The sequence below is a fragment of the Gallus gallus genome, chromosome 21, assembly GCF_016699485.2.
Source record: "Gallus gallus isolate bGalGal1 chromosome 21, bGalGal1.mat.broiler.GRCg7b, whole genome shotgun sequence".
NCBI classification, from domain to species: Eukaryota; Metazoa; Chordata; class Aves; order Galliformes; family Phasianidae; genus Gallus; species Gallus gallus.
Window position 1 is genome coordinate 6,529,987 of NC_052552.1, and position 22,359 is coordinate 6,552,345.

A 22,359-nucleotide genomic window follows, 5' to 3' on the forward strand; every position below is an offset into this window, starting at 1 on the left:
CAGGGAATACAGTGGGGACCCTTCATTGCGCCAGCATCATCCTCTTCGCACAATACCAGGGCTGCCGGGACCACACGGAGGGTGCTCAGTGTGACAAGTGCCAGCCCGGCTACTATGGCGATGCCACCCATGGGACCCCAGGCGACTGCCGCCCCTGCCCATGCCACGGTCCCCGTACTGATGGCCAGTAGGTGCTCTCCAGCCCCCTCTGTGTCACCAGGGCTGCCAGCCAGGGCTCACCCATCACCCTGTCCTCCTGTCCCATGCAGGAGCTGCTTTGAGGACACAGACGGGCAGCCCACGTGCAGCGCCTGTGCTCCAGGACACACCGGGCGGCTCTGTGAGAGGTGCAGGGGACGGTGGTGGCAAGGAGGTGCATGGGGGTATTGAGGACCCCTCTCACTGCCTTATTTCCTCCTTCCTCAAAGGTGCTTGCCTGGCTACGTGGGGGACCCACTGCGGGGAGAGCTGTGCCATGGTGAGCCTTGGGGAGGGGAAAACGCGGTGTCCTCATGCTGATGCTGGGGACCCTAGTTAACCTCTTTCCCCCCCTGCCACCCCCAGAGCCAGGGGCTGCTGGTGGCCAGTGCCAGTGTGACATGCAGGGCAGCATCAGTGAGCGGTGTGATGCCAGTGGACTGTGCCAGTGCAAGGTGAGCCACGTCCCCCATGCTGTGCCCTGTCCCTGAAAGGGGATGGGAATGACAGCGTCACCTGCCCCATCCCGCAGGCCAATGTGGAGGGCCCGCACTGTGCCACCTGTCGCCCCCACCACTTCCACCTGAGTGCCGAAAACCCAGTGGGCTGCCTGCCCTGCTTCTGCATGGGCATCGTGCAGCACTGCACCAGCACCTCCTACTCCCGCGACACAGTGAGTCCCCCATCCCCACAGGCCCCACAGATCCCTGCCATCCCCCAGTGTCCCTGAGGCACTCAGCCACCCTCTCCCACAGGTGCGAACTCCGTTTGCTGCGGGGAGCTGGCAGGGCTTCGCGCTGGTGAACCGCCAACGCAGCACCCGCGTGGCCACCGGCTTCAGTGTGGAGATGGGCAGCCAGGGGCCCCAGCTGACCTATGGGCGCTTTGGGGAGCTGTCCCCCGAGTCCTACTACTGGCAGCTGCCCCAGCCCTACCTGGGTGACAAGGTAATGGCTTGTGGGTATCCCCTCCCTGGGGCTGATGGGGACCTCTGGGTCCCCATTCTTCTGATTCTTCTTTTGTTTCTTTTTTCCTTTTCCTTTTTCCTTTTTGTCTTTTCTTCCTCCTTTTTCCTTTCTCTTTTTCTCCTTTTTCGCTTTCCTTTTCTCCCTTTCCTTTTCCTCCTTCCTTTTTCCTTCTTTTATTCATTTCTTCTTCTTCCTTTTTCCCCTTTTCCCACTATTTTTTTCCTTTTCCCCTTCTTTCTCTTTTCTTCCTTTTCCCCTCTTTCCCTTTCTCCTTGTTTTCTTTTTCCTTTATCTTTTCCCTTTTTCCCTCCCCTTTCCATGTTCTCTTTCCCCTCCCTTTCCCCCTCTCCCTTCCCATCCTCCACCTCCTTACATCCTTTTCCCAGTGGCAACCCCCATTTCCCCCCCTGCCTGCTGCCCTGAGGGGGGTCCCACACTTGCACCGGGCCCCCCAGTTCTCACCACCCCTTTCCCACCCACAGGTGGGCTCCTATGGTGGACGGCTCCGCTACGCCCTGACCTACACCCCAGGGGGCCGAGGGGGTCCCCTCCCTGATGCTGACATCCAGATCACGGTCAGTAGGTGATTAGGGGGAGGGGGGATGCTTGGCAGTGGGATGTGCTGACCCCCCCTTCACCCACAGGGCAACGACATCACACTGGTGGCCTACCAGCCCGAACTGCCACCCCGCACACTGCGTGCCTTTGAGGTCGTTTTCCGGGAGGTAGGAGAACTGGGCTCAGTTGGTCCTCATCCTCCAGGGGGGTGCACTGAGGCGATGCCCCCCTGACATCACCCCCTGCCCGCAGCACCACTGGCAGCGGCCGGACGGGCAGCCGGCCACGCGGGAGCACCTGATGATGGCACTGGCTGACCTAGACGAGATCCTCATCCGTGCCACCTATGCCAGCAGCACGGCCTGGGCTGCCATCGCCGCCCTCAGCATGGACACAGCTGTGCCCCCCCGGCCCGGCCTGCCCCCGGCGCCAGAGGTGGAGGAGTGCCGGTGCCCGCCGGGCTATCGCGGCCTGTCCTGCCAGGTGAGCCGGGCCTACAAGGCCTGCAGGCCTGGTGCGGCCTGCACCACCCTGCACACCAAATGGGGCCTGGGGCGGCCTGCCTGGTCCTGCCCAGCCTGCGGGCTTCATATGTGGCCACGGCACTGACACTGTCTTCCTCTGCCCCACAGGACTGTGCTCCTGGCTACACGCGCACCGGGGGCGGCCTGTACTTGGGGCACTGTGAGCTCTGCGAGTGCAATGGCCACTCTGACACCTGCCACCCTGAGAGCGGCCTCTGCTCTGTGAGTTGGGAGGGCTACTGGTGGCGTGCAGTGCTTTGGGGCGTTGGGGGCACCTCCCAGCACCATCCCCCTGCTGCTGTGTGCCCCACAGGGCTGCCTGCACAACACGGCAGGGGATTTCTGCGACCAGTGTGCGCCTGGCTTCTACGGGGATGCCACTGCTGGCACACCTGAGGACTGCCAGCCCTGCGCCTGCCCACTGCTGCACCCGGAGAACCAGTGAGTGCTGGGGGCTGTGGGCACGGGGCGGGGGGACGGCCCTATGCTGCCCTGTTGTCCCTGCAGGTTCTCGAGGACCTGTGAGAGCCTGGGAGGTGGTGGGTACCGCTGCACTGCCTGCGCGCCAGGATACGCCGGGCAGTACTGCGAGCGGTGAGCAGCACGGGGGCACCCCAATATACCCACCTTGATATACCCACCCCCGAGTCCTCATCCTGATGGACCCACCCCATTATCCTCACCCTGAAGTACCCACCTTGGTATACTCACCCCAGTATCCTCACCCACTCTGATATCTGGACCTCAGTGTACCTGCATTGATATGCTCACCTTCACATCATTATCCCAATATCCCCACCCCAACAACCAACCTGGGCGTCCCCACCCCCATCAACATCCTGATATCCCCACCTGATCGTCCTCACTGCAATATATTCACAATATATTCTGTATTCACATTCTCACCCCATATATCATCTCCACCCCAAAATCTCCATCCCCGTATCACAATCCAGATATAATCATCTCAATATGCCCATCACGATATCCCCCCTATATTCTCATCCCTTCATCCCCACATGAACGTTCCTGTCCCAATATCATTACCCCAATCCAATATCCCTCCTGTGTCTCAACCCCAATGTCTGCACTCCAGCATCCACACCCCAATAGCCGCACCTCAGTATCCCCACCCCAATATGCACAATCTGACATTCCCATATCCTTGCCCCAACATCCTCACCTTGATTTCTCAACCCGATGTCATCACCCCTTATCCCCTCCCCAGCCTCATCACCCCAATATTATCACATCCTCACCTGAGTATCCCTTACCCCAGTGTCTCCATCCTGATATTCCTCCCCCAAATCATCACCCCCATATCCACAATGCAACATCCACATCTCAGCGTTGTCATTTCCTTACCCTGATATCCCCATCTCTGTATCATCCCCTGCATCCTCCTCTTGTGTCCCTCACAGGTGTGCTCCAGGCTACACAGGGGACCCCAGTGTGAGGGGCCAGACCTGTGTCCCACTGGGTTCGCCGTCCCTGCTTGCTGTCCGTGTCCACCCACCGCGCACGGCAGTGCCACAGGGCAGTGCGGTCACACTGCGGTGCCAAGCCAGCGGGGAACCCCCCCTGTATTACCACTGGTCCCGGGAGGATGGGCGGCCCCTGCCCAGCAGTGCCCAGAGCCGGCGGCAAGGCAAGGTCCTGGGATGGGGACAGGGCTGGAAGCAGTGATGGGGATGAGGAGCTGGGACAGGAGCAGGGCAGGGATGGGGATGTGTGTAGTTAGGAGCAGTCACAAGGAACTGAAAGGACTGGGACATGGATAGGGCAGGGATGGGGATGAGGAGAAGAGATGAGGATGGGGACGTGGGAGTCTCACCCACCGCGTGCCCCCAGGTGAGGAGCTGCACTTCGCCAACATCCAACCCTCCGAGGCTGGTGTCTATGTCTGCTCCTGCCGCAACCTGCAGCACAGCAACACCAGCCGCGCCGAGGTCATCGTCACCGGTAGGGCATGGCGGGTGGTGGGGTGGTGACTGGGGACAAGGGTGGGGATGGGGTTCAGCCTTCTTGTCTGTGCACAGAGACCCCCACCAAGCCCATCACTGTTACTGTGGAGGAGAAGAGGGTGCAGAGAGTGAAGCCTGGGGCTGACGTCACCTTCATCTGCACAGCCAAGAGCAAGGTGAGCAGGGGGCACGGACACCCGTGGGAGCTCAGTATGTCTCACAGGGGACGTGGGAACCTGTGAGTGCTCTCTAGGTCATTTGGGAAATACGGGCACCCATGGGTGCTCCCTGGGTCTTTCAGGCCTTGTGGGTGCCCACATCACCATACAGCCACCCTTAGGCACCAACATGGCCACAGGGACATGCAGACGCCCCTGGGCACCTACCTGAACCCAGGGTTCAGGGATATCCTTGGGTGCCTACCAGGCCGTAAAGGTCCCAGAGAAGCTCCTACACTCCCACGCAGCAGTGTATGCCACACAGACACCCCTGGGTGTCCACCCAGGGGTGGAAACACATTTAGGTGCCCATCTGTCCCCGTGTGGATCCCCATGGTGCCATGCAGGGCACACAGACAGCCCTGGGTGCCCATCCAACCACGTGGGTCCTACAAGCAGCCTTGGGTACCTCCTCACTCCCTGTCCTCCCCCAGTCCCCTGCCTACACCCTGGTGTGGACACGGCAGAACCACGGGACGCTGCCATCGCGCGCCATGGACTTCAACGGCATCCTCACCATCCGCAACGTGCAGCCTGAGGATGCTGGTGTTTATGTATGCACTGGCTCCAACATGCTGGACATGGACGAGGGCACAGCCACACTCTATGTCCAGGGTGCGTTCCTCCCCCCCACAAGAAGCCCTGACGGGTACTTCCAAATGGGCAGGGGCTGAGCAGTGGGAATCCCAAGTGTCATTTGGGTGAAAGCTCCTCCTGGAAAAGCTGGAACCCAGACACTGGGGTGATGGGCCCCACCAAACTTAAACCTGACCCTCCCCTTGCAGCCCCCTCGAAGACCCAGATGTATTACGGACCTGTTGAGTTTATGGAGGGGCACAGACCGGGTAAGTCACCACAGGGGGACCCATTTGGGGCCGTGCACACCCCCTGCCTGCTGCATGCCGGGCTCCACCGCTTACCCCACACCACGCCGTTGCTCTGCTTTGTGCCACCCCCTGGAGGGTACCGGCACACCCTGAGCCCCCGCCACGTGTCACCACAGCTGCCACTGCCACTGCCCCCACTGCCAGCGTGGAGCCAGCGCAGCTGAGCGTGGTGGTGGGGCAGCCAGCCGAGTTCCGCTGCGTGGCCACCGGCAGCCCCACGCCCACCCTCGAGTGGCTCGGTAGGTGCTCACCATGTGTGGGGATGTGGGGACCGGGCTGGGGGATGCAGCGGGGGTGACGTGGTGCCTGTGTCCCTGCAGGTGCGCTGCCACCACGAGCGGTTGTCCAGGGTGACACACTGCGGTTCAGTGCTGTCGAGCCGTCTGATGAGGGGCACTACGCGTGCCGCGCACGCAGCAGCGCCGGGCAGGACATGGCACGGGGTTACCTTCGTGTGCAAGGTGAGCATCACACCCCAATGTCCCCCGTGTCCTCTGGTGTCCTTGATGTCCCCATCCCGGTGCTAGCACTGAACGCATGCTGCCCACAGGTGCCGATGAGCCACGGGTGCAGGTTAGCCCAGAGCGGACAGAGGTGCAGGAGGGCTCAACGGTGCGACTGTACTGCCGTGTGTCCGGGTCACCCACTGCCACCATCTCCTGGGAGAAGCAGGGTGGCACCCTGCCACCCCAGGTGAGCTGGCTGCAGCACCCGGAGGTGCTCTGGGGTCTGGTGGCATGCTCCAGGTACCACTCACCCTGTCCCCATGCTGCAGTCCCGCTCTGAGCGTACTGACATCGCCACACTGCTCATCCCCTCCATCACTGTTGCTGACGGTGGCATCTACCTCTGCGTGGGCACCAGTGCCGCCGGCACGGCCCGCGCCAGCATCGAGGTGGTGGTGGTGCCAGGTAAGGGTTGGGGATGCCACTTCGGGGATGCCACAGGGTTTGGGGATAGTTTTGGGGTGCCCTGGGTGCCTGCTGGTCCTACAGCCCACCTTGATTCCTGTAGGAGCTGCACCACCTGTGCGCATCGAGTCCTCATCACCTTCTGTGACTGAGGGACAGACTCTGGACCTGGACTGTGTGGTGGCAGGACCTGGCCACGTCACCGTCACCTGGTACAGGCGCGGCGGCTCCCTGCCTGCAGGCCACCAGGTAGGGCACAGGGAACAGAAGGCCATCCCAAATGCTGCCCCGTGCTCCTCTCTCTGACACTGATGTGTCCCCACCAGGTATCAGGGTCCCGTCTCCGTGTCCCCCATGTCACCATGGCTGATTCAGGCGAGTACGTGTGCCGGGCGAGCTCAGGGACCAGTGTCCGGGAGGCGTCTGTCATCGTCACTGTAGTGTCCAGTTCTGGTTTGTCCTATGGTGAGGCTGCGTTCTGCATTGCGGGTGGCTGTGGGTGGCCCCAGGTGTCACACCATCATCCGGCCATCACTCCCTCCCCCTCCAGGACCACCGGCCTCAGGTGGCCAGGCTCCTGTCAGGATTGAGGCGTCCTCCTCCGCGGTGGCTGAGGGACAGACCCTGGACCTCAACTGTGTCATCGCTAGCGGCTTGCAGGCCACTGTCACCTGGTACAAGCGCGGTGGGTCCCTGCCAGCCAGGCATCAGGTAAGGGATGTGTAGGGGACCGTCCTCAGGGTGCAATGGCTGGATTTGACTTGTGGAACCATGCAAGCCCAGGTGATCCCATGCAAGACCAGGTGTCCTCATGCAAGCCCAAACAGCCCCACATGGAGTTCAGTGTCCCCCTGTCCCCTCCCCACAGGTGTCCGGCTCCCGCCTGCGGCTGCTGCAGGTGACAGCAGCTGACTCAGGCGAGTACGTGTGCCGGGTGAGCAGCGGGGCCACCACCAAGGAAGCAAGCGTCATGGTGACAATCCAGCCCAGCAGGGCCAGCTCCTACCGTGAGTGGGGACCGGGGGTGACTCTGCCCACGGGCTGTCCCTATGTGCTGCAGCACCGAGCTGGATTTCATGTGCTCCTGCCAGTGGGGCTCAGCCATTGTCACAATGTCACCCTCCTTTCTCTGTGCCCAGCCTCAGGTGGCACGACACCGCTGCGCATCGAGTCCTCGTCGTCCACTGTTACTGAGGGACAGACCCTGGACCTCAACTGTGTCATTGCCAGCCCTGCACAAGCCACTGTCACCTGGTACAAGCGCGGTGGGTCCCTGCCAGCCAGGCACCAGGTAAGGGATGTGCAGGGGACCGTCCTCAGGGTGCGATGGCTGGATTTGACCTGTGGTCCTATGCAAGCCCAGGTGATCCCATGCAAGACCAGGTGTCCCCATGTAAGCCCAAACAGCCCCACATGGAGTTCAGTGTCCCCCTGTCCCCTCCCCACAGGTGTCCGGCTCCCGCCTGCGGCTGCTGCAGGTGACAGCAGCTGACTCAGGCGAGTACGTGTGCCGGGTGAGCAGCGGGGCCACCACCAAGGAAGCCAGCGTCATGGTGACAATCCAGCCCAGCGGGGCCAGCTCCTACCGTGAGTGGGGACGGGGTAGGAACAGGGGTGTTACCTGCGGGTGGCTGACACTCCCTGGAGCTGCTGCCCATGTGCTGGGTTCACTGGGTTCATTCTGGGTTCACTGTTACCAGGTCCCACCTGGTAACAGCTTCTGGGGACAGCCCTGCATGCATACTTGTAGGGGTGCAGAGCTGCCGTGCAGCCATACAGAAAGCACCCAGCAGGGAGGGATGGAGCTGAACACCTGCTGTGTCCCTAGCAGCTGGGGGCATGGCACAGCCTAGGTCCTGCTCCTGGTGGCTTCCCAGGATCTTGGTGCCCTTAAGTGGGACACACGTGGTGGTACACGATGCCATCTCTTACTCTCCCATCTCGGTCCCCAGCCCCAGGTGGCACAACGCCATTGCACATCGAGCCCTCATCCTCCACCGTCACTGAGGGACAGACCCTGGACCTCAACTGCGTCATCGCCAGCCCTGCACAAGCCACTGTCACCTGGTATAAGCGTGGCGGGTCCCTGCCAGCCAGGCACCAGGTAGGGGATGCAGTGGGGACTGTCCCTAAGGTAGGGAAAGTTGGTGTTGATCTCTGGCCCTATACAAGGCCACATGGCTATGTGCAAGCCTAGATGTCCCCAAGCAAATTCAAATGTCCCCACACAAGCCCAGATGTCCTCAGGTGAAACCAGCCCTGTGCAAGCTTGATTGGTCCTGTCAAAGCACAAATGGCATTTGAGCAAAACCAAATGGTCCCACGTAAGCTCAAGTGGCACCATGCAATGCCGCATGTCCCCATGCAAGCCCAATTGGCATCCAGGCAGTTTCAAGTGGTCATATGCATGCACTGTCCTATGCAAGACCAAATGGCACTTGTGCAAGCCCAGATGGTCCCATGCAAGCTCTCCTGGCTCCATGCAGGCCCAGATGTCTCCCTGCAAGCCAAAGGCCCCTGTGCAAGCCTACAGGTTCCCGTGCAAGTCCCAGCAATCCCACACCAGCTCCAATGTCCCTCTCTCCCCCCACAGGTGTCTGGCTCCCGCCTGCGGCTGCTGCAGGTGACAGCAGCCGACTCGGGTGAGTACGTGTGCCGGGTGAGCAGCGGGGCCACCACCAAGGAAGCCAGCGTCATGGTGACAATCCAGCCCAGCGGGGCCAGCTCCTACCGTGAGTAGGGGCTGGAAAGGGATGGGGACACGGGATCATGTCACTACATGTCCCCATGGGGTGACTGTGCTGCCCTCATCCCCAGCCTCTGGAGTCACACCCCCGGTACGCATTGAGTCCTCGTCGTCCTCTGTGTCTGAGGGACAGACTCTGGACCTTGACTGCATCGTGGCCAGCCAGGGCCAGGCCACCGTCACGTGGTACAAGCGTGGTGGGTCCCTGCCAGCCAAGCACCAGGTAGGTGGAAATGTCAGGGGAGCATTTTGAGGCAGAAAGAAGGGTTTTGGGGTGTCGAGGTGTTCATCTGATGTGTGCTCCCCCAGGTGTCGGGCACCCGCCTGCGCATCCCCCAGGTGTCAGCAGCCGATTCGGGCGAGTATGTGTGCCGGGTGACCACAGGCAGCGTCACACATGAGACATCCCTCATTGTCACCATCCAGACCGGTGCTGGCTCCTCATATGGTACTGGGAATGGAAACTGGGAGGGGACACAAGGGCATGACCGAGGGGTGGCTGCACCTGCTGACCCCGCTGCTCCCCAGCTGTGGGTGTCACACCACCTGTGAGGATTGAGACTTCGTCTGCCTCCGTCACCGAGGGACAGACCCTGGACCTCAACTGCATGGTGGCAGGGCAAGGCCACCCCCAAGTCACCTGGTACCGACGTGGTGGTGCTTTGCCCCCCAGCAGCCAGGTAGGGTGCAAGGAGCTGGTGTCACTTTGAGGGCTCAGCCCCACACCCTGTGCTGTCGCGGTTCGCCGGCACTGACGTGTCCCTGCTGTGTCCAAACAGGTGTCGGGTACCCACCTGCGCCTCACCCAGGTGTCAGTGGCTGATTCGGGTGAGTATGTGTGCCGGGTCACCCTGGGGACCGCCACGCAGGAGGCTTCTGTCATCGTCACCGTGCCCAGCAGTGCTGGCACCTACTACTGTGAGTGCGAGCAAGAGGGCAGCGCTTGGGGACAGATGTGTGCTACCACGGTGCTGAATGTCCCCATTGCTTGTCCCCAGCCCCTGGAGCCTCCCAGCCCGTGCACATTGAGTCCTCATCCTCCGCCATCGCCGAGGGACAGACACTTGATCTCAACTGTGTGGTGGCAGGATCTGGTCCCACTACTGTCACCTGGTACAAGCGTGGTGGCTCCCTGCCTGCTGGCCACCAGGTAGGGCATGGGGAACGGGGGGGTCACCCCAAAATCCTGCCCTGTCCGCCACTCTTTGGTCCTGACATGTTCCCATCGTGTGCCCAACAGGTGTCAGGCAGCCGCCTGCGCATCCCCCAGGTGTCGGCGGCCGATTCGGGCGAATACGTGTGCCGGGTGACCACGGGCGGCGTCACACAGGAGACGTCCCTCGTTGTCACCATTGATGATGATGCCGGCCGCTCCCACCGTGAGTGCCACGCTGTGGATGGGGACGTGCAGACTGTGCTGGGTCCTGGTGCTGGGAGGGACCTTACCCTTAACTCCGCCCATACAGCCTCCAGTGTCACGCCCCCTATTCGCATCGAGTCCTCAGCGTCCTCTGTCACCGAGGGACAGACCCTGGACCTTGACTGCGTGGTGGCCGGCCAGGGCCAGGCCACCTTCACCTGGTACAAGCGCAGCGGGTCCCTCCCAGCCAAGCACCAGGTAGGTGGGGATGTGGCAGGGCAGAGGCTGGTCGCCCCACGTGCCCAGCTGATGCCACCTCCTGCCACACCTCAGATGTCGGGGTCCCGCCTGAGGCTCTCACAGCTCTCTGTGGCCGATTCGGGCGAGTACGTGTGCCGGGCGGACTTGGGCAGCACCTCCCGTGAGGCCACTGTCGTTGTCACCGTCACCTCACGCGACAGCTCCAGCTACCGTGAGTGCAGCCACAGGGCAAAGAAGAGCATCGGTGCCAGGGGCAGTGTGGGTGACTTCAGTGGCTTCCCTGTCCCTTGTCCCCACAGGCCTGCAGAGCCCCATCATCTCCATCGACCCACACAGCATGGCCGTGGCCCCAGGCGAGGATGCCACCTTTAAGTGCCGCATCCACGATGGTGCTCAGCCCATCAACGTCACCTGGCGGATGGGACCTGGCCAACACCTCCAAGGTACAGTAGTCCCTTGGGTGGCCCAAGTATGGTCCTTGTGGTGGCCCAGGCACTTAACCTTCTCCTTTCCCAGACAACGTGAAGATCAGTGCCAATGGTTCTGTCATCTCCATCACTGGTGCCCATGTGGGCAACCAGGGTGCATACCACTGTGTGGCCTCCAACCGCTTCGGCGTTGCCAGCAGTGTTGTCAACCTCCTGGTGCAAGGTACAAGTTGGCTGGGTGTCCTCGTCTCTGTCCCCACTTCTTCCTCATGCTCCATGTGCTCCTAGGGTGGTGGTGTCCCTGTCCTTGTCCCCATATTGTTGTCCCTCATATGCTCCAGGTGCCCCCAGAATGGTCATGGTGCCTCCATCCCCATTCTGATGTCTCTATCCCTGTGCTGATGTCTTCTGGTTGCTACACGAACCCTTGGGGTGATGGTTTCCCCATGCCCTTACGGCCTTAGTGCCCGGAGAGTGGTAGTGATCCTGTCCCTGTCCCTTTGGGGTGTTCTCCAGATGCTTCTGGGGAGGTGGTGTCCCTATCCCAATGCTGACATCCTTACCAAGCTTCAGGTGCCCCTGGGGTGGTGGTGTTCATGTCCCTCTGCAGATATCCTCCAGGCACCCCTGGAGTTCCTGTACCTCCATCTCCATCTCCATCCCTGTGATGTCCTCCATGTGCTCTAGCTGCCTCTGGAGTAGCAATGTCCCCATGGCCGCACTGATGTCCTCCAGGTGCCCCTTGGGTGGTGATGTTCCCATGCCCGTCCCCACACTGATGCCTTCCCCATTCTCCAGGTGCCCCCACAGTGTCAGTAATGCCACCAGGCCCTGTGACGGTGAAGGAGGGCAAATCTCTTAGCCTGGAGTGCCTGGGCCGGGGAGAGCCACGGCCCCTGGTGCGCTGGAGCCGACTGGGCTCACGACAGAAGGTGGAGCACCAGACGCTGCTGCACATGGACAGCCAGGCCGTGCTGCAGGTGAGTGGGGCATCCCATGGTGCTGCGTACTCCAGGATGTGTCGGGTGCTCACTATCTACTCTCTCCCCTCTCCAGCTCTCTCCAGCCAAACCAGAGCACGCCGGGACCTACATCTGCACAGCACAGAGTGCCCTGGGTTCGGCGCAAGCTCGCGTGGACGTCAGCGTGGAGACGGCACAGAGGCACCCTGGGGCCCCCAGGGTCACTGCACCGCCCACTGTCACAGTGGTGGCTGGGGACACCGCTACGCTGCACTGCTCGGCCACAGGTATGGGATGGGAACGGCCTCCATGGGCACCTGCCTGGACCCCCTGCCAAGGGGTGACACGAGGTGACGTGCCCACAGGTGAGCCGGAGCCCAGGATCGAGTGGTCGAAGCTGCGGGCACCGCTGCCCTGGCAGCACCGCGTGGTGAATGGCACCCTGGTGATCCCGCGTGCTGCGCAGCAGGACTCAGGCCAGTACATCTGCAATGCCAGCAGCCCCGCCGGCTTCACGGAGGTCTTCGTCACCCTGGATGTGGAGAGTAAGGGGCTGTGGTTGGTGCAGTGCGGGTCCACCTCCATCACCCACCTGCCCTTTTCTGCTCTCCCTCCATCTGTCTGTCCATCTTTTCCAGATCTGCTCATGTCCTTCCCCATCACTTCTCACACTCCTCTCACACGTAGTTTCATCCTCACTCGTCCATCTCAGCATTCGTTGTCTTCTCCAGCTCTTTATGGACACCTTCATCCATCCCTTCCCCCTCGATGTTTCCATTGCCTTGTCCATCTCTGCACTCATCATCTCACCATCTGTGCTCACGCTTCTCTCCACCCACTGTTCACAAATCCACCTGTTTCTCAGCCATCCCAGCATTCATCCCTGCATACAGCTCTTACTGCTTCTGCTTGCACTCCTCCATCCCTCCACAACTCGTGAAGCTGTCCTCACCCATCCATCCTGGCACTCAGCCACGTGTACATCCATCTCTGCTCACATCCATCTTTCCCTTGTGGATCCATCCTTTAGCTCTCATCTGCACAGTTCTCTCTCTTTTGCTGCTTACTAATCCATCCATCCCTTCTTCACCCACCTTCGTCTCATCCATCACTTATCTATCTCAGCTGGTACTGTCTGTCACGTTCTCTTGGATGTGTCTGTAATGCATCCATCCAAGCACTCATCCCCACACACTTCCACCTTCCCCCACATCCATTCCTTGGAGATCAATCCACTTCTTGTCCTTCCCTGCTCACATCTCTCTTTCCTCCATCCGTCCTCTTGTCTCAGTTACATCCCTGCACCCATCCACCTTCACCCACACCCCTCCATCCGTCCCTTCCTCTCGGACTCATCCATCTCTCACCCATCCCAGCACAGCTCCATCCCCACCTCACCAACACCCTCCCGCTGCCACTTTCCACGTCCCATTGACACCTTCATCCCCCATCCCATTCTCACTGTGTGCTGACGGCTCCATCCCACAGCCCCTCCATACGCCACAAGCTTACCAGAGGACAGCGCGGTGCGTGCGGGCGACACGGTGCAGCTGCAGTGCCTGGCCCACGGCACCCCGCCACTGCTCTACACTTGGGACAAGCTCAATGGCAGTCTGTCCCCTCGTGCTGTGCCCCGTGCCGGCCTCCTGCGCATCAGCCCTGCACTGCCCTCCGATGCTGGCACCTATCGCTGCATGGTCACTAACCGTGTGGGCAGAGCCGAGACCTTCGCCCGCGTCACTGTCCATGGTGAGTGCCCGGGTGCCCCACACTGCACTGGGGATGCCCGCCTTGCCCGATGTCACCTTTACATCCCACGCAGGTGATGGTGGTGGTGACAGTGGTGGTCCCCTGGCCGTGCGGGTGACACCAGGGAGCCTGGTGAGAGGGGTGGGCAGCACTGCTGAGTTCGCCTGCACCGCATCAGACCCGCGGGTGCACCTGGAGTGGCTGAAGGACGGTGGGGAGCTGCCCCCCCGGCACAGTGTGCAGGATGGGGTGCTGCGGTAAGGCGGGACAGGGTGGTGTGGGGTGCGGGCAGTGCCCCATGGGTCCCACAACTGTGTGTGCGTCTCATGTCCCTGCAGGATCGCAGAGTTGGCACAAGGGGCACAGGGGGTGTACGTGTGCCGGGCCAGCACTCTTCATGGGCAGGTGGAGGACAGGGCCACACTGACCGTGCAGGGTAGGAGCCCACTGACCTGACCCTGCAAACAGCAGCACCTCACTGCCCCTGAGCCCCTGCTGCACGCAAAGGCACCTGCTGACCCCAGCCCCATATACCCCAGTGCCCCTCATTGCCCTGAACCCATGGGCACTTGCTGAGCCTTCCTGCTCTTCCCACAGTCTCCCTGGTACCCTCATCACCCCATGCCCCTGGATATCCTTGTTTTCTCCCTGTAGGCACCCCAATCCCTCCCCATGCCCTCAGATACCCTGGTACATGCAATTTCTCCCCATGCTCTGCAGCAGCCTAGCTCTCCCATCTCTGCATGCCTACAGGCACCACAGTATTCCTGTTTCTTCCTATACCTACAGTCATCCTGACACTCATCTATTTCTTCCCATTCCCCTTAGTGCCCCGCTACGCTCTGATCTCTCATTGTTGCCCTCAGGCACCCCGGTGCCCCCCATCTCCCCCTATCCATGCGCACCTTGCTACCCCCTGTCCCTCCCATAGACACCTATGGGCACCCCAATGCCCCCTGTCTCTCCCCATGCACTCTAGTACCCCCTCTATTTCCCCATATCCATGGGTACCCCAAAGCCCCTCATCTCCCCATACCCATGGGCACTCTGATTCTTCCCACCTCTCGCCATGGGCACCCTGGTACCCCCAGTCTCTCACTTTGCTGGTTGCCTCCCCAAACCCCACAATGCCTCCCTGTGCCTGGGGTCACCCCTAAACCATCCTGTCCCCCCCAAGCTCTTCCCAGGGCCCTGATTAACATCCGGACAGCGGTGCAGACGGTGCTGGCGGGCATGGAGGTGGAGTTGGAGTGCCTAGGGCTAGGCGAGCCACAGCCCCATGTCACCTGGAGCAAAGTGGGGGGCCGGATCCGCCCAGGGGTGCTGGTTCGCGCTGGCACCCTGACCATCGAGCGGGTGGAGCGGGCGGATGCGGGGCAGTACCGCTGCACTGCCACCAATTCTGTGGGCACCGTGCAGTCCCACGTCATCCTCCACGTGCAGGGTGAGCGCAGATGGGAACTCAAAATGGGGAGGGTGTCCCCAACCCCGGCTTGAGGGGTGACGGCTCTGTCTGTCTGCAGCTGCCCCACACATCGCCGGGCAGCCAGAGGTGAAGGAGGTGTCGGTGGGCTCAGCAGCCGTTCTGCCCTGCTTGGCATCTGGCTTCCCTGTGCCAGAGATCAGCTGGAGCAAGGTGAGCAGGGATGCAGGGACATGAGGCTGTGGGAAGGCAGGGATGGGTGCCCTGTGGGTGCTGAGCCCTGATGTCCTCACAGCTGGAGGGGGAGCTGCCGGAAGGCGCACGGGTGGAGGGCACAGCCCTGATGCTGCCAGCCGTGCGCCTTGAGGATGCTGGTGTCTATGCCTGTGCTGCCAGCAACCGCCGTGGCCAGGAGACAGCCTTCTATGTGCTGAAGGTGCAAGGTAAGTACTGGACGGACAGGCTGGGGGGGGCTGCATCCCTGTCCATGCTGAGACCCATGTCCCCGCAGAGCGCCTGGTGCCTTACTTCACACAGACGCCCCGCTCCTTCCTGCCGCTGCCCACCATCAAGGATGCCTACAAGACCTTTGAGATCCAGATCACCTTCCGGCCTGATGCTGCCGATGGTGAGCACTGTGGGGGCCCCTTGGCCCCCCATGCCTGACCGTGCCGCACTGGCCTGCTCTCATTCCTTTTCTCTCCTCCTCCGTCTGTCCGTCCTCCTTTCCATCTCTCTCCCTCCTTTAGCTCTCATCCTGTATTCAGGTGAGCACCCACCCCGGGGATCTTTGCTCTCCCTGTTCCCCGGGGTGTGTCCGGGCCACCCTGCGCTGTGGCTGTGCTCACCCTGCTGTGTCCCCATAGGGATGCTCCTCTACAATGGGCAGCGCAAGAGCAGCGGCGCTGACTTTATCTCCTTCGGGCTGGTGGGCGGGCGCCCAGAGTTCAGGTGAGAGCACGGGAAGGTACTGCCAGCCGGAGGGGCAGCACCCCCTTCACCCCATCTATCTCCCCATTTGATGGTAGGTTTGATGCTGGTTCTGGCATGGCCACCATCCGGGACCCGACGCCGCTGCGCCTGGGCCAATACCACACCGTGCGCCTCTTCCGCAACCTGACGCGTGGCTCGCTGCAGGTGGACGGGCAGCCCCCTGTTAACGGGACTTCACAGGTACAGGGTGCAGGCATCCCACAGCTGTGGGGGGATTTGGAGCGGCTGTGCTCACCCCCGTGTGCCCGCAGGGCAAATTCCAAGGGCTGGACCTGAATGAGGAGCTGTACCTCGGTGGGTATCCCGATTACACCATCGTGGCCAAGACGGGGCTGAGCCGTGGCTTCGTGGGTATGCAGTGGGACAGGGGGTGTGGGGGGGCAGCACTGGGGGTGGGGCTGAGTGTGTCCCCCCGCTGCGTTCCACAGGCTGTGTGCGCCAGCTGCGCATCCAGAACGAGGAGGTGGCCTTTGGGGAGCTGGACTTGCAGGCACATGGCGTCTCCAACTGTCCCACGTGCCAGGATCAGCCCTGCCAGGTGAGGCTGGAGATGATGCACACTGTCCCCTTCCACTGGTCCTGTTCCTGGTGCTTATCTGTGTCCCCACCCCACAGAACGGTGGCATTTGCGAGGACGCGGAGAGCAGCACCTACATCTGCCGCTGTCCCCAGGGCTTCACCGGCAGCAACTGCGAGTACTCACAGGCCCTGCATTGCCACCCAGGTGGGTGCCTGCACCACAGGGACATCGCCTGCTGCCCTCTGGGTGCAGGGATCCCCAGTGCTCATCTCCTGTCTCTATCTCCTCTGTCTCTGGGCAGAGGCATGCGGGCCCGATGCCACCTGCATCAGCCGGCCAGATGGGCAGGGCTACAGTTGCCGCTGCCACCTGGGCAAGATGGGGGAGAGATGCACTGAAGGTGGGCACAGCCGGGGCGGAGCATGGGGTGGCAATGCCAGGGACAGCGGTGTGGGGCTGGGACCCTCCTGGGGATGTGCATGGAGAGGGGACCAACCTGGGGACAGGGGCATGGGGGGTAGGGGCATCACTTTGAGGACACAGACGTGGGAACGGGGATGAGAATGACTTCGGGGACAAAGGCAAGGGGCTGGGGGGACACAGGTATGGAGGATGGGGATGACACTAGGAGTGCAAGCATTGGGATGGGGATGACACAGCTCTGACTGCCCTGGGGATAGAGGCATGGCGCTGGGGACAACCATGGAGACTGGGATGTGGGAATGGGGTGACCCTAGAGACAGGGGCATGGGGATAGGACAACCTTGAGGGCACAAGCATACATGGAGGTGACTCTGGGGACACAGGCATGGGGATGGGACCCCCCTGGGGTCATGGATTTGGGGTTGGGACCACTCTGGAGACATGAGCATGGATCTAGTCTGGGGCAAGAACATGGAGATGGAGATGACCCTGGGGACATGGATATGGGGTTGGAACCAACCTGGGGAAACAGGCGGGATGCAGACAGGGAACTAGTTGCCAACCTGGGGATGTGGTCATCATGGACACAATGGGGATGGAGAGTTGGGGACCACCTTGGGGACACAGAAATGGGGCTGGGTACCACCCTGGGAGATGGGGCTGGTGGAGACAGGGCATGAGGTATCAGCCAAGGGAGGGGAGCACCATGGGGACGGGTGCTGAGGTGTGGGTGCTGCAGGGGAGGCAGTGAGCGTGCCATCCTTCGACGAGGCGGGCGCCTTCATCTCGTACCCACCCCTGACCAATGTGCACCACGAGCTGCGGGTGGAGGCCGAGTTCCTGCCACGTGCACCTGATGGACTGCTGCTCTTCAGTGCTGGCAAAGCCTCCCCAGTTGAGGACTTTGTCGCCCTCGCCATGGTCAGTGGCCACCTCGAGTTCCACTATGAGCTGGGCTCAGGTAGGCTGGCACAGCGCGGTGGGGCCTGGTGTCACTGAGGGAGCTCTGGTGTTACCGTGTGGGTACTGACATGGCCAGGGTGGTCTGGCATTGCTGGGGTTCCCGAGCATTATGGGCTCCCTTGGTGTCAGTGGAGTCCCCAGACATCATTGGTGTCCCCAGACATCACTGACGTCACTGGGGATCCCAAGCAGTACTGCCTCCTCCCCCCCTCTTCCCCCGGCATCAGCTGGGGTTTCTTGGTGTCACTCAGGTCCTCAGGCACTGCCAGATTCCCCAAATGTCACTAAAGAACTTTAGCATCTCTGGGGTCCCCTGACATCTCTTTGACCCCTGGGAGTTGTCAGAACCTCAGGGCACCATTGGGTCTCCTGGTGGCCATGGGGTGTCCAGACACGGTTGGGGTCTCAGAGCACCACATGGGTCCCAGCATATCCCTGGGGTTCCCAAGCATCATTCAGGGCATCACTCAGGTCCCCAAGCACCACCAGGGTCCCCAAACAGTCCTGGTGCCCCCGAGCTTTCCTGGGGGTGATGGCAGTGCCGAGTCATGGCATCATCCTGCCACACTGCAGGCACGGCGGTGCTGCGGAGCGTTGAGCCGGTGGCGCTGGGCCGCTGGCACCGGGTGACAGCTGAGCGGGTGCACAAAGATGGGACGATGACGGTGGACGGTGGCGCCCCGGTGCAGCGCTCCTCACCTGGCAAGAGCCAGGGGCTCAACCTGCGCAGCCCTCTCTACCTCGGGGGAGTGGAGCCCCCCCTGAGGCCCCCCACCAACGCCTCCTTCCAGGGGTGCATCGGTGAGGTGAGCCGCCTGGGCACTGATGCGGGGTGCCCTGGGTGCGTGGTGCCATGGGTTAAACCCCCGTGTCTGGTGCAGGTCTCCATCAATGGGAAGAAGGTGGATCTGTCATACAGCTTCCTGCGCAGCCGGGGTGTGGGGCAGTGTGGGCAGAGCTCACCCTGCCTGCACGCACCCTGCCTGCACGGCGGCCGCTGTCTGCCCCTGCCCGCCAGCAGCCCGCCCTTCCGCTGCCTCTGCACCCCCGGCTTCAGCGGTGAGCACTGTGGGGCTGGGTGTGTGCATGCACCTGGTGTGTGCATGCACCTGGTGTGTGTGCAGTGTGTGTGTGCTGTGCTTGCGTGCTCCGTGTGTGAGCGGGCGTGGGAGGTGCCAAGACCCTGTGTGCCTGTGTCACCATGTGCCACCATCATGTCCCCAGGGCCGCGCTGCGAGCGGGTGGCTGACCGATGCCTGGAGCACAACCCCTGCCTGCATGGTGGCACCTGCAAGGACAACGGCTGCATCTGCCCCAAGGGTTACGCTGGCCCCTACTGCCAGCATGGTGAGCTGGGGGTGTGGGGACATGGGGACATGTGGGGGTGTGCCACCAGTTCCCATCACCCTCTTGCCCGCAGGTGCGGCGCTGTCAGAGCTGGACCAGGACTGGCAGGAGGGCAGCGGTGGCAGCGGTACGCTCCCCAGGGTGCTGTGCACCTGTTTTTCCCTTTTTGCACCCAAACCTGCTGCTGGGGATGTGCTCAGCAGTGCCTCCTCACCCCATCTCCCTGCAGACACCCCGGGGCAGTTCAGCGCCATGTTCCGTGAGGGCTCCTACCTGGCCCTGCCCGGCCACCTCTTCCCCCGTGGGTGAGTGACAGCAGGGACCGGGACCCTTGTGGCATTGCACCCATCACAGTGTTGCACCTTTTCCCGCTGCACTGCACCTTTCCCCTGGCACTGAACCCACGGGGGGTGCTGCGCCCCTTTCCTGCAGCATTTCCTTTGCTGCATTGGACCTTTCTCCTGGTGCTGCGCCCATTGTAGCGCTGCATCCTTCCCAACGTGCTGTGCCCTTGCCACCACATCGCCCCAATCACAGCGTTGCACCTTTCCCGTGGTATTGCACCCTTCAAGGCTGCTGCACTCTATCCTGCAGCATTGCACCCATTATGGTGCTGCATTCCTTCCTGCAGCATCGCAGCCATCATGACTTAGCACCCCTCCTGCTGTGTTGCACCCAATTCATCCTTGTACCCATTGCATTCTTGCACCCATTGCGTTGTACTTGCTGCGTTCTTGAATCCATTGCATTTCTGCACCCTTTATTTCTTGCACCCACTGCATTCTTGCACCCATGGTGTTGCGCTCTCCCAGGCTCTGCACCCATGCCCGGCCCCTCTCGTTGCAGCGCACCCGATTTGCAGGACACCATTGAGCTAGAGCTGAGGACAAGCAGCACTGAGGGGCTGCTGCTGTGGCATGGGACGGTGAGCGGGGACAGGGCCAGGGTGTCCAGCTCCAGAGAGGGGACGGGATTGTCCCCATCCCGCTCACGGCCCCGATGTGCCCACAGGAGAGTGGCAAAGCCAAAGACTTCGTGGGGCTGGGTCTGAAGAATGGGCACCTGGTGTTCAGGTGAGGGGGGACACCTGTGTCCCTTGGGGCCCCACGCCACCCATGTGTCCCCATGCTCAGCCCCATGTCCCCACAGCTACCAGCTGGGCAGCGGCGAGGCCACCATCGTCTCCGAAGACCCCGTCAATGATGGCGAGTGGCACCATGTGATGGCGGCCAGGTGGGGCCGGGACACAGTGGTGTGGGGGTTAGGGTTGGGACACGGGTGCTGATGCTGCCCCACAGGCAGGGCCGACGCGGGTGGCTGCAGGTGGATGGGGAGGAGCCGGTGTTTGGAGAGTCCCCAGGAACCAATGTCATGGCCAACACCCAGGGCAACGTCTACGTCGGTATGGAGATATGGAGAGTGGGGGTACAGGGTGTGGGATGGGGCGTGGGATGGGACATGGGACATGGGAGGGGGCACAGTACACACAGGACAGGATATATGATGGGACATAATGGAGTATGGTGGAGGGAGAACATAGGAGACTGTATGGGGTAGGACACGGTGTGGGTACAGGATGGGACACAGGGCAGAGGATGCTACAAATAACGGGACATGATGGGACACCAAAGACGGGATGGGACACAAGGGGACATGGATGTGGGATGGGACATGATGAGGCACTGGGGGTGTGAATGTAAGATTGTACATGGTGTGGTGTGGAATGGGACATGGCATGGGGTGGGACGTGGGAGGGGACATATGATGAGACATGATGTGGGATATGGGATGGGACATGGGATAGGACAAGAGAGGGGACATGGAAACGGGACGTGGTGCTGGGATGCGACTTGGGATGTGGGACAGGACATGGGAAGCAGACCTGCATGAGGACCGTGGGGTGCTGTGTCCTCATGTTCCCACACTCACACGTCCCCACTCCTGCAGGCGGTGCCCCAGACCCCCGCAGCCTCACAGCCGGCAAGTTCCTCACCGGTGTGTCGGGATGTGTGCGGGGCCTGGTGCTGGCACCTGCGGGGACCCCCCGGCACCCCACTGACCTGCGGCATGGCGCGGTGGGGGGCTCTGCTGTTGTCCCCTGCCCCTCCTAGCCCCCCGCTTACCCCCACGCAGCTTGGGGGACGAGTTTTGTCGGGTTTATTATTTTTCCAAAAAGCCACGAGAAAACGGTGCTTTGCTGCCCTGGGATGGCTCTGGGGGGGCCGGGACCCCACAACAATGTTTACACCCCCCCTCCCCACTCCCAACCCAAGCCATGCTGGGGCGGCCGGGCCGCTCAGGTGCCTCCTGGGGTGGCACCTGGGTGGGAGGCGCAAGGGACAATCGTGGGTGTTGGCGGGGGCAGCGGGCCCCCCCAATCCCCCTGTGCTGGGACACCCATTAAAGGAGAGAGAACGAGCGTGGGGGCTGTGTGTGGGTCTGTACCTGGGCTGTCATCTGAAATCCAGGAAGAACGAGGGGCACAGGGCTCCAAGTGGTACTGGGGTCTGTGTTGAGGAGGAGGGGGGGGGAAGCTGGTGCTTTGGGTGGGGTGTGAAGGTGTGGGGTTGGTAAGAGGGTGCAGGGAGGTGTGGGTATGTTGCTGAGTACGTGGGGGGCCTGGAGCAGATGCTTACGGCAGCAGAGTATATGGATCTGGGGGATTGATAAGGGGGGATTGTGGGTGCAGCTATGGGGACCCGGGATAGGTGGATGTAGGAGCACGGGAGGGTCTGGAGGGGTTGAATATGGGGTCTCTGGGAGCCCAGACGCGGACATGAAGGTGAGGGGTACAAATACAGGGCTCCGGAGGCATTGGGTGTGGAGGAGATTGGGTATAGGGTCCGAGGAGGTATGGAAGTGGCTGCAGAGCCCTGAGGGGGGTGCGTGAGACGGCGCGGAGCGGAGTTGGCGGACGCGGGGATCAAGTTGGCCCGACCCAAGCGCTGTAGTACGG

General features: G+C 61.8%; 1 protein-coding gene across 11 annotated transcripts in view; it reads left to right on the forward strand.

The window, feature by feature from the left end:
• Positions 1 to 21,822, forward strand: part of HSPG2 (heparan sulfate proteoglycan 2) — a 30,385-nt gene extending 8,563 nt beyond the window's left edge. For 2 of the 11 annotated variants that reach the window (XM_015297260.4, XM_040651431.2), the window contains 66 exons: positions 60 to 187; positions 270 to 347; positions 429 to 478; positions 565 to 653; positions 731 to 871; positions 954 to 1,145; positions 1,649 to 1,741; positions 1,811 to 1,891; positions 1,977 to 2,207; positions 2,357 to 2,470; positions 2,562 to 2,689; positions 2,756 to 2,842; positions 3,670 to 3,896; positions 4,100 to 4,210; positions 4,288 to 4,388; positions 4,865 to 5,045; positions 5,216 to 5,275; positions 5,434 to 5,556; positions 5,638 to 5,778; positions 5,868 to 6,010; positions 6,093 to 6,228; positions 6,332 to 6,477; positions 6,555 to 6,693; positions 6,779 to 6,939; positions 7,097 to 7,235; positions 7,368 to 7,519; positions 7,677 to 7,815; positions 8,181 to 8,332; positions 8,822 to 8,960; positions 9,046 to 9,197; positions 9,284 to 9,422; positions 9,503 to 9,654; positions 9,754 to 9,892; positions 9,973 to 10,124; positions 10,215 to 10,353; positions 10,441 to 10,592; positions 10,668 to 10,806; positions 10,895 to 11,038; positions 11,112 to 11,246; positions 11,822 to 12,003; positions 12,080 to 12,272; positions 12,351 to 12,530; positions 13,474 to 13,734; positions 13,808 to 13,991; positions 14,073 to 14,170; positions 14,912 to 15,178; positions 15,258 to 15,370; positions 15,453 to 15,600; positions 15,669 to 15,785; positions 16,024 to 16,108; positions 16,186 to 16,330; positions 16,402 to 16,501; positions 16,579 to 16,688; positions 16,766 to 16,874; positions 16,972 to 17,070; positions 17,833 to 18,054; positions 18,630 to 18,862; positions 18,938 to 19,115; positions 19,281 to 19,403; positions 19,477 to 19,530; positions 19,633 to 19,708; positions 20,250 to 20,328; positions 20,415 to 20,476; positions 20,553 to 20,636; positions 20,702 to 20,805; positions 21,351 to 21,822. In XM_015297260.4, the coding sequence (XP_015152746.3) occupies positions 60 to 187; positions 270 to 347; positions 429 to 478; positions 565 to 653; positions 731 to 871; positions 954 to 1,145; positions 1,649 to 1,741; positions 1,811 to 1,891; positions 1,977 to 2,207; positions 2,357 to 2,470; positions 2,562 to 2,689; positions 2,756 to 2,842; positions 3,670 to 3,896; positions 4,100 to 4,210; positions 4,288 to 4,388; positions 4,865 to 5,045; positions 5,216 to 5,275; positions 5,434 to 5,556; positions 5,638 to 5,778; positions 5,868 to 6,010; positions 6,093 to 6,228; positions 6,332 to 6,477; positions 6,555 to 6,693; positions 6,779 to 6,939; positions 7,097 to 7,235; positions 7,368 to 7,519; positions 7,677 to 7,815; positions 8,181 to 8,332; positions 8,822 to 8,960; positions 9,046 to 9,197; positions 9,284 to 9,422; positions 9,503 to 9,654; positions 9,754 to 9,892; positions 9,973 to 10,124; positions 10,215 to 10,353; positions 10,441 to 10,592; positions 10,668 to 10,806; positions 10,895 to 11,038; positions 11,112 to 11,246; positions 11,822 to 12,003; positions 12,080 to 12,272; positions 12,351 to 12,530; positions 13,474 to 13,734; positions 13,808 to 13,991; positions 14,073 to 14,170; positions 14,912 to 15,178; positions 15,258 to 15,370; positions 15,453 to 15,600; positions 15,669 to 15,785; positions 16,024 to 16,108; positions 16,186 to 16,330; positions 16,402 to 16,501; positions 16,579 to 16,688; positions 16,766 to 16,874; positions 16,972 to 17,070; positions 17,833 to 18,054; positions 18,630 to 18,862; positions 18,938 to 19,115; positions 19,281 to 19,403; positions 19,477 to 19,530; positions 19,633 to 19,708; positions 20,250 to 20,328; positions 20,415 to 20,476; positions 20,553 to 20,636; positions 20,702 to 20,805; positions 21,351 to 21,514 (9,015 nt within the window). In that variant the 3' untranslated portion in view covers positions 21,515 to 21,822. The remainder of the gene's footprint in view (positions 1 to 59; positions 188 to 269; positions 348 to 428; positions 479 to 564; positions 654 to 730; positions 872 to 953; positions 1,146 to 1,648; positions 1,742 to 1,810; positions 1,892 to 1,976; positions 2,208 to 2,356; positions 2,471 to 2,561; positions 2,690 to 2,755; positions 2,843 to 3,669; positions 3,897 to 4,099; positions 4,211 to 4,287; positions 4,389 to 4,864; positions 5,046 to 5,215; positions 5,276 to 5,433; positions 5,557 to 5,637; positions 5,779 to 5,867; positions 6,011 to 6,092; positions 6,229 to 6,331; positions 6,478 to 6,554; positions 6,694 to 6,778; positions 6,940 to 7,096; positions 7,236 to 7,367; positions 7,520 to 7,676; positions 7,816 to 8,180; positions 8,333 to 8,821; positions 8,961 to 9,045; positions 9,198 to 9,283; positions 9,423 to 9,502; positions 9,655 to 9,753; positions 9,893 to 9,972; positions 10,125 to 10,214; positions 10,354 to 10,440; positions 10,593 to 10,667; positions 10,807 to 10,894; positions 11,039 to 11,111; positions 11,247 to 11,821; positions 12,004 to 12,079; positions 12,273 to 12,350; positions 12,531 to 13,473; positions 13,735 to 13,807; positions 13,992 to 14,072; positions 14,171 to 14,911; positions 15,179 to 15,257; positions 15,371 to 15,452; positions 15,601 to 15,668; positions 15,786 to 16,023; positions 16,109 to 16,185; positions 16,331 to 16,401; positions 16,502 to 16,578; positions 16,689 to 16,765; positions 16,875 to 16,971; positions 17,071 to 17,832; positions 18,055 to 18,629; positions 18,863 to 18,937; positions 19,116 to 19,280; positions 19,404 to 19,476; positions 19,531 to 19,632; positions 19,709 to 20,249; positions 20,329 to 20,414; positions 20,477 to 20,552; positions 20,637 to 20,701; positions 20,806 to 21,350) is intronic. The other 9 variants (XM_040651430.2, XM_040651433.2, XM_040651432.2 and 6 more) reach the window with 9 other exon arrangements.
• Positions 21,823 to 22,359: the final 537 nt, after the last annotated feature.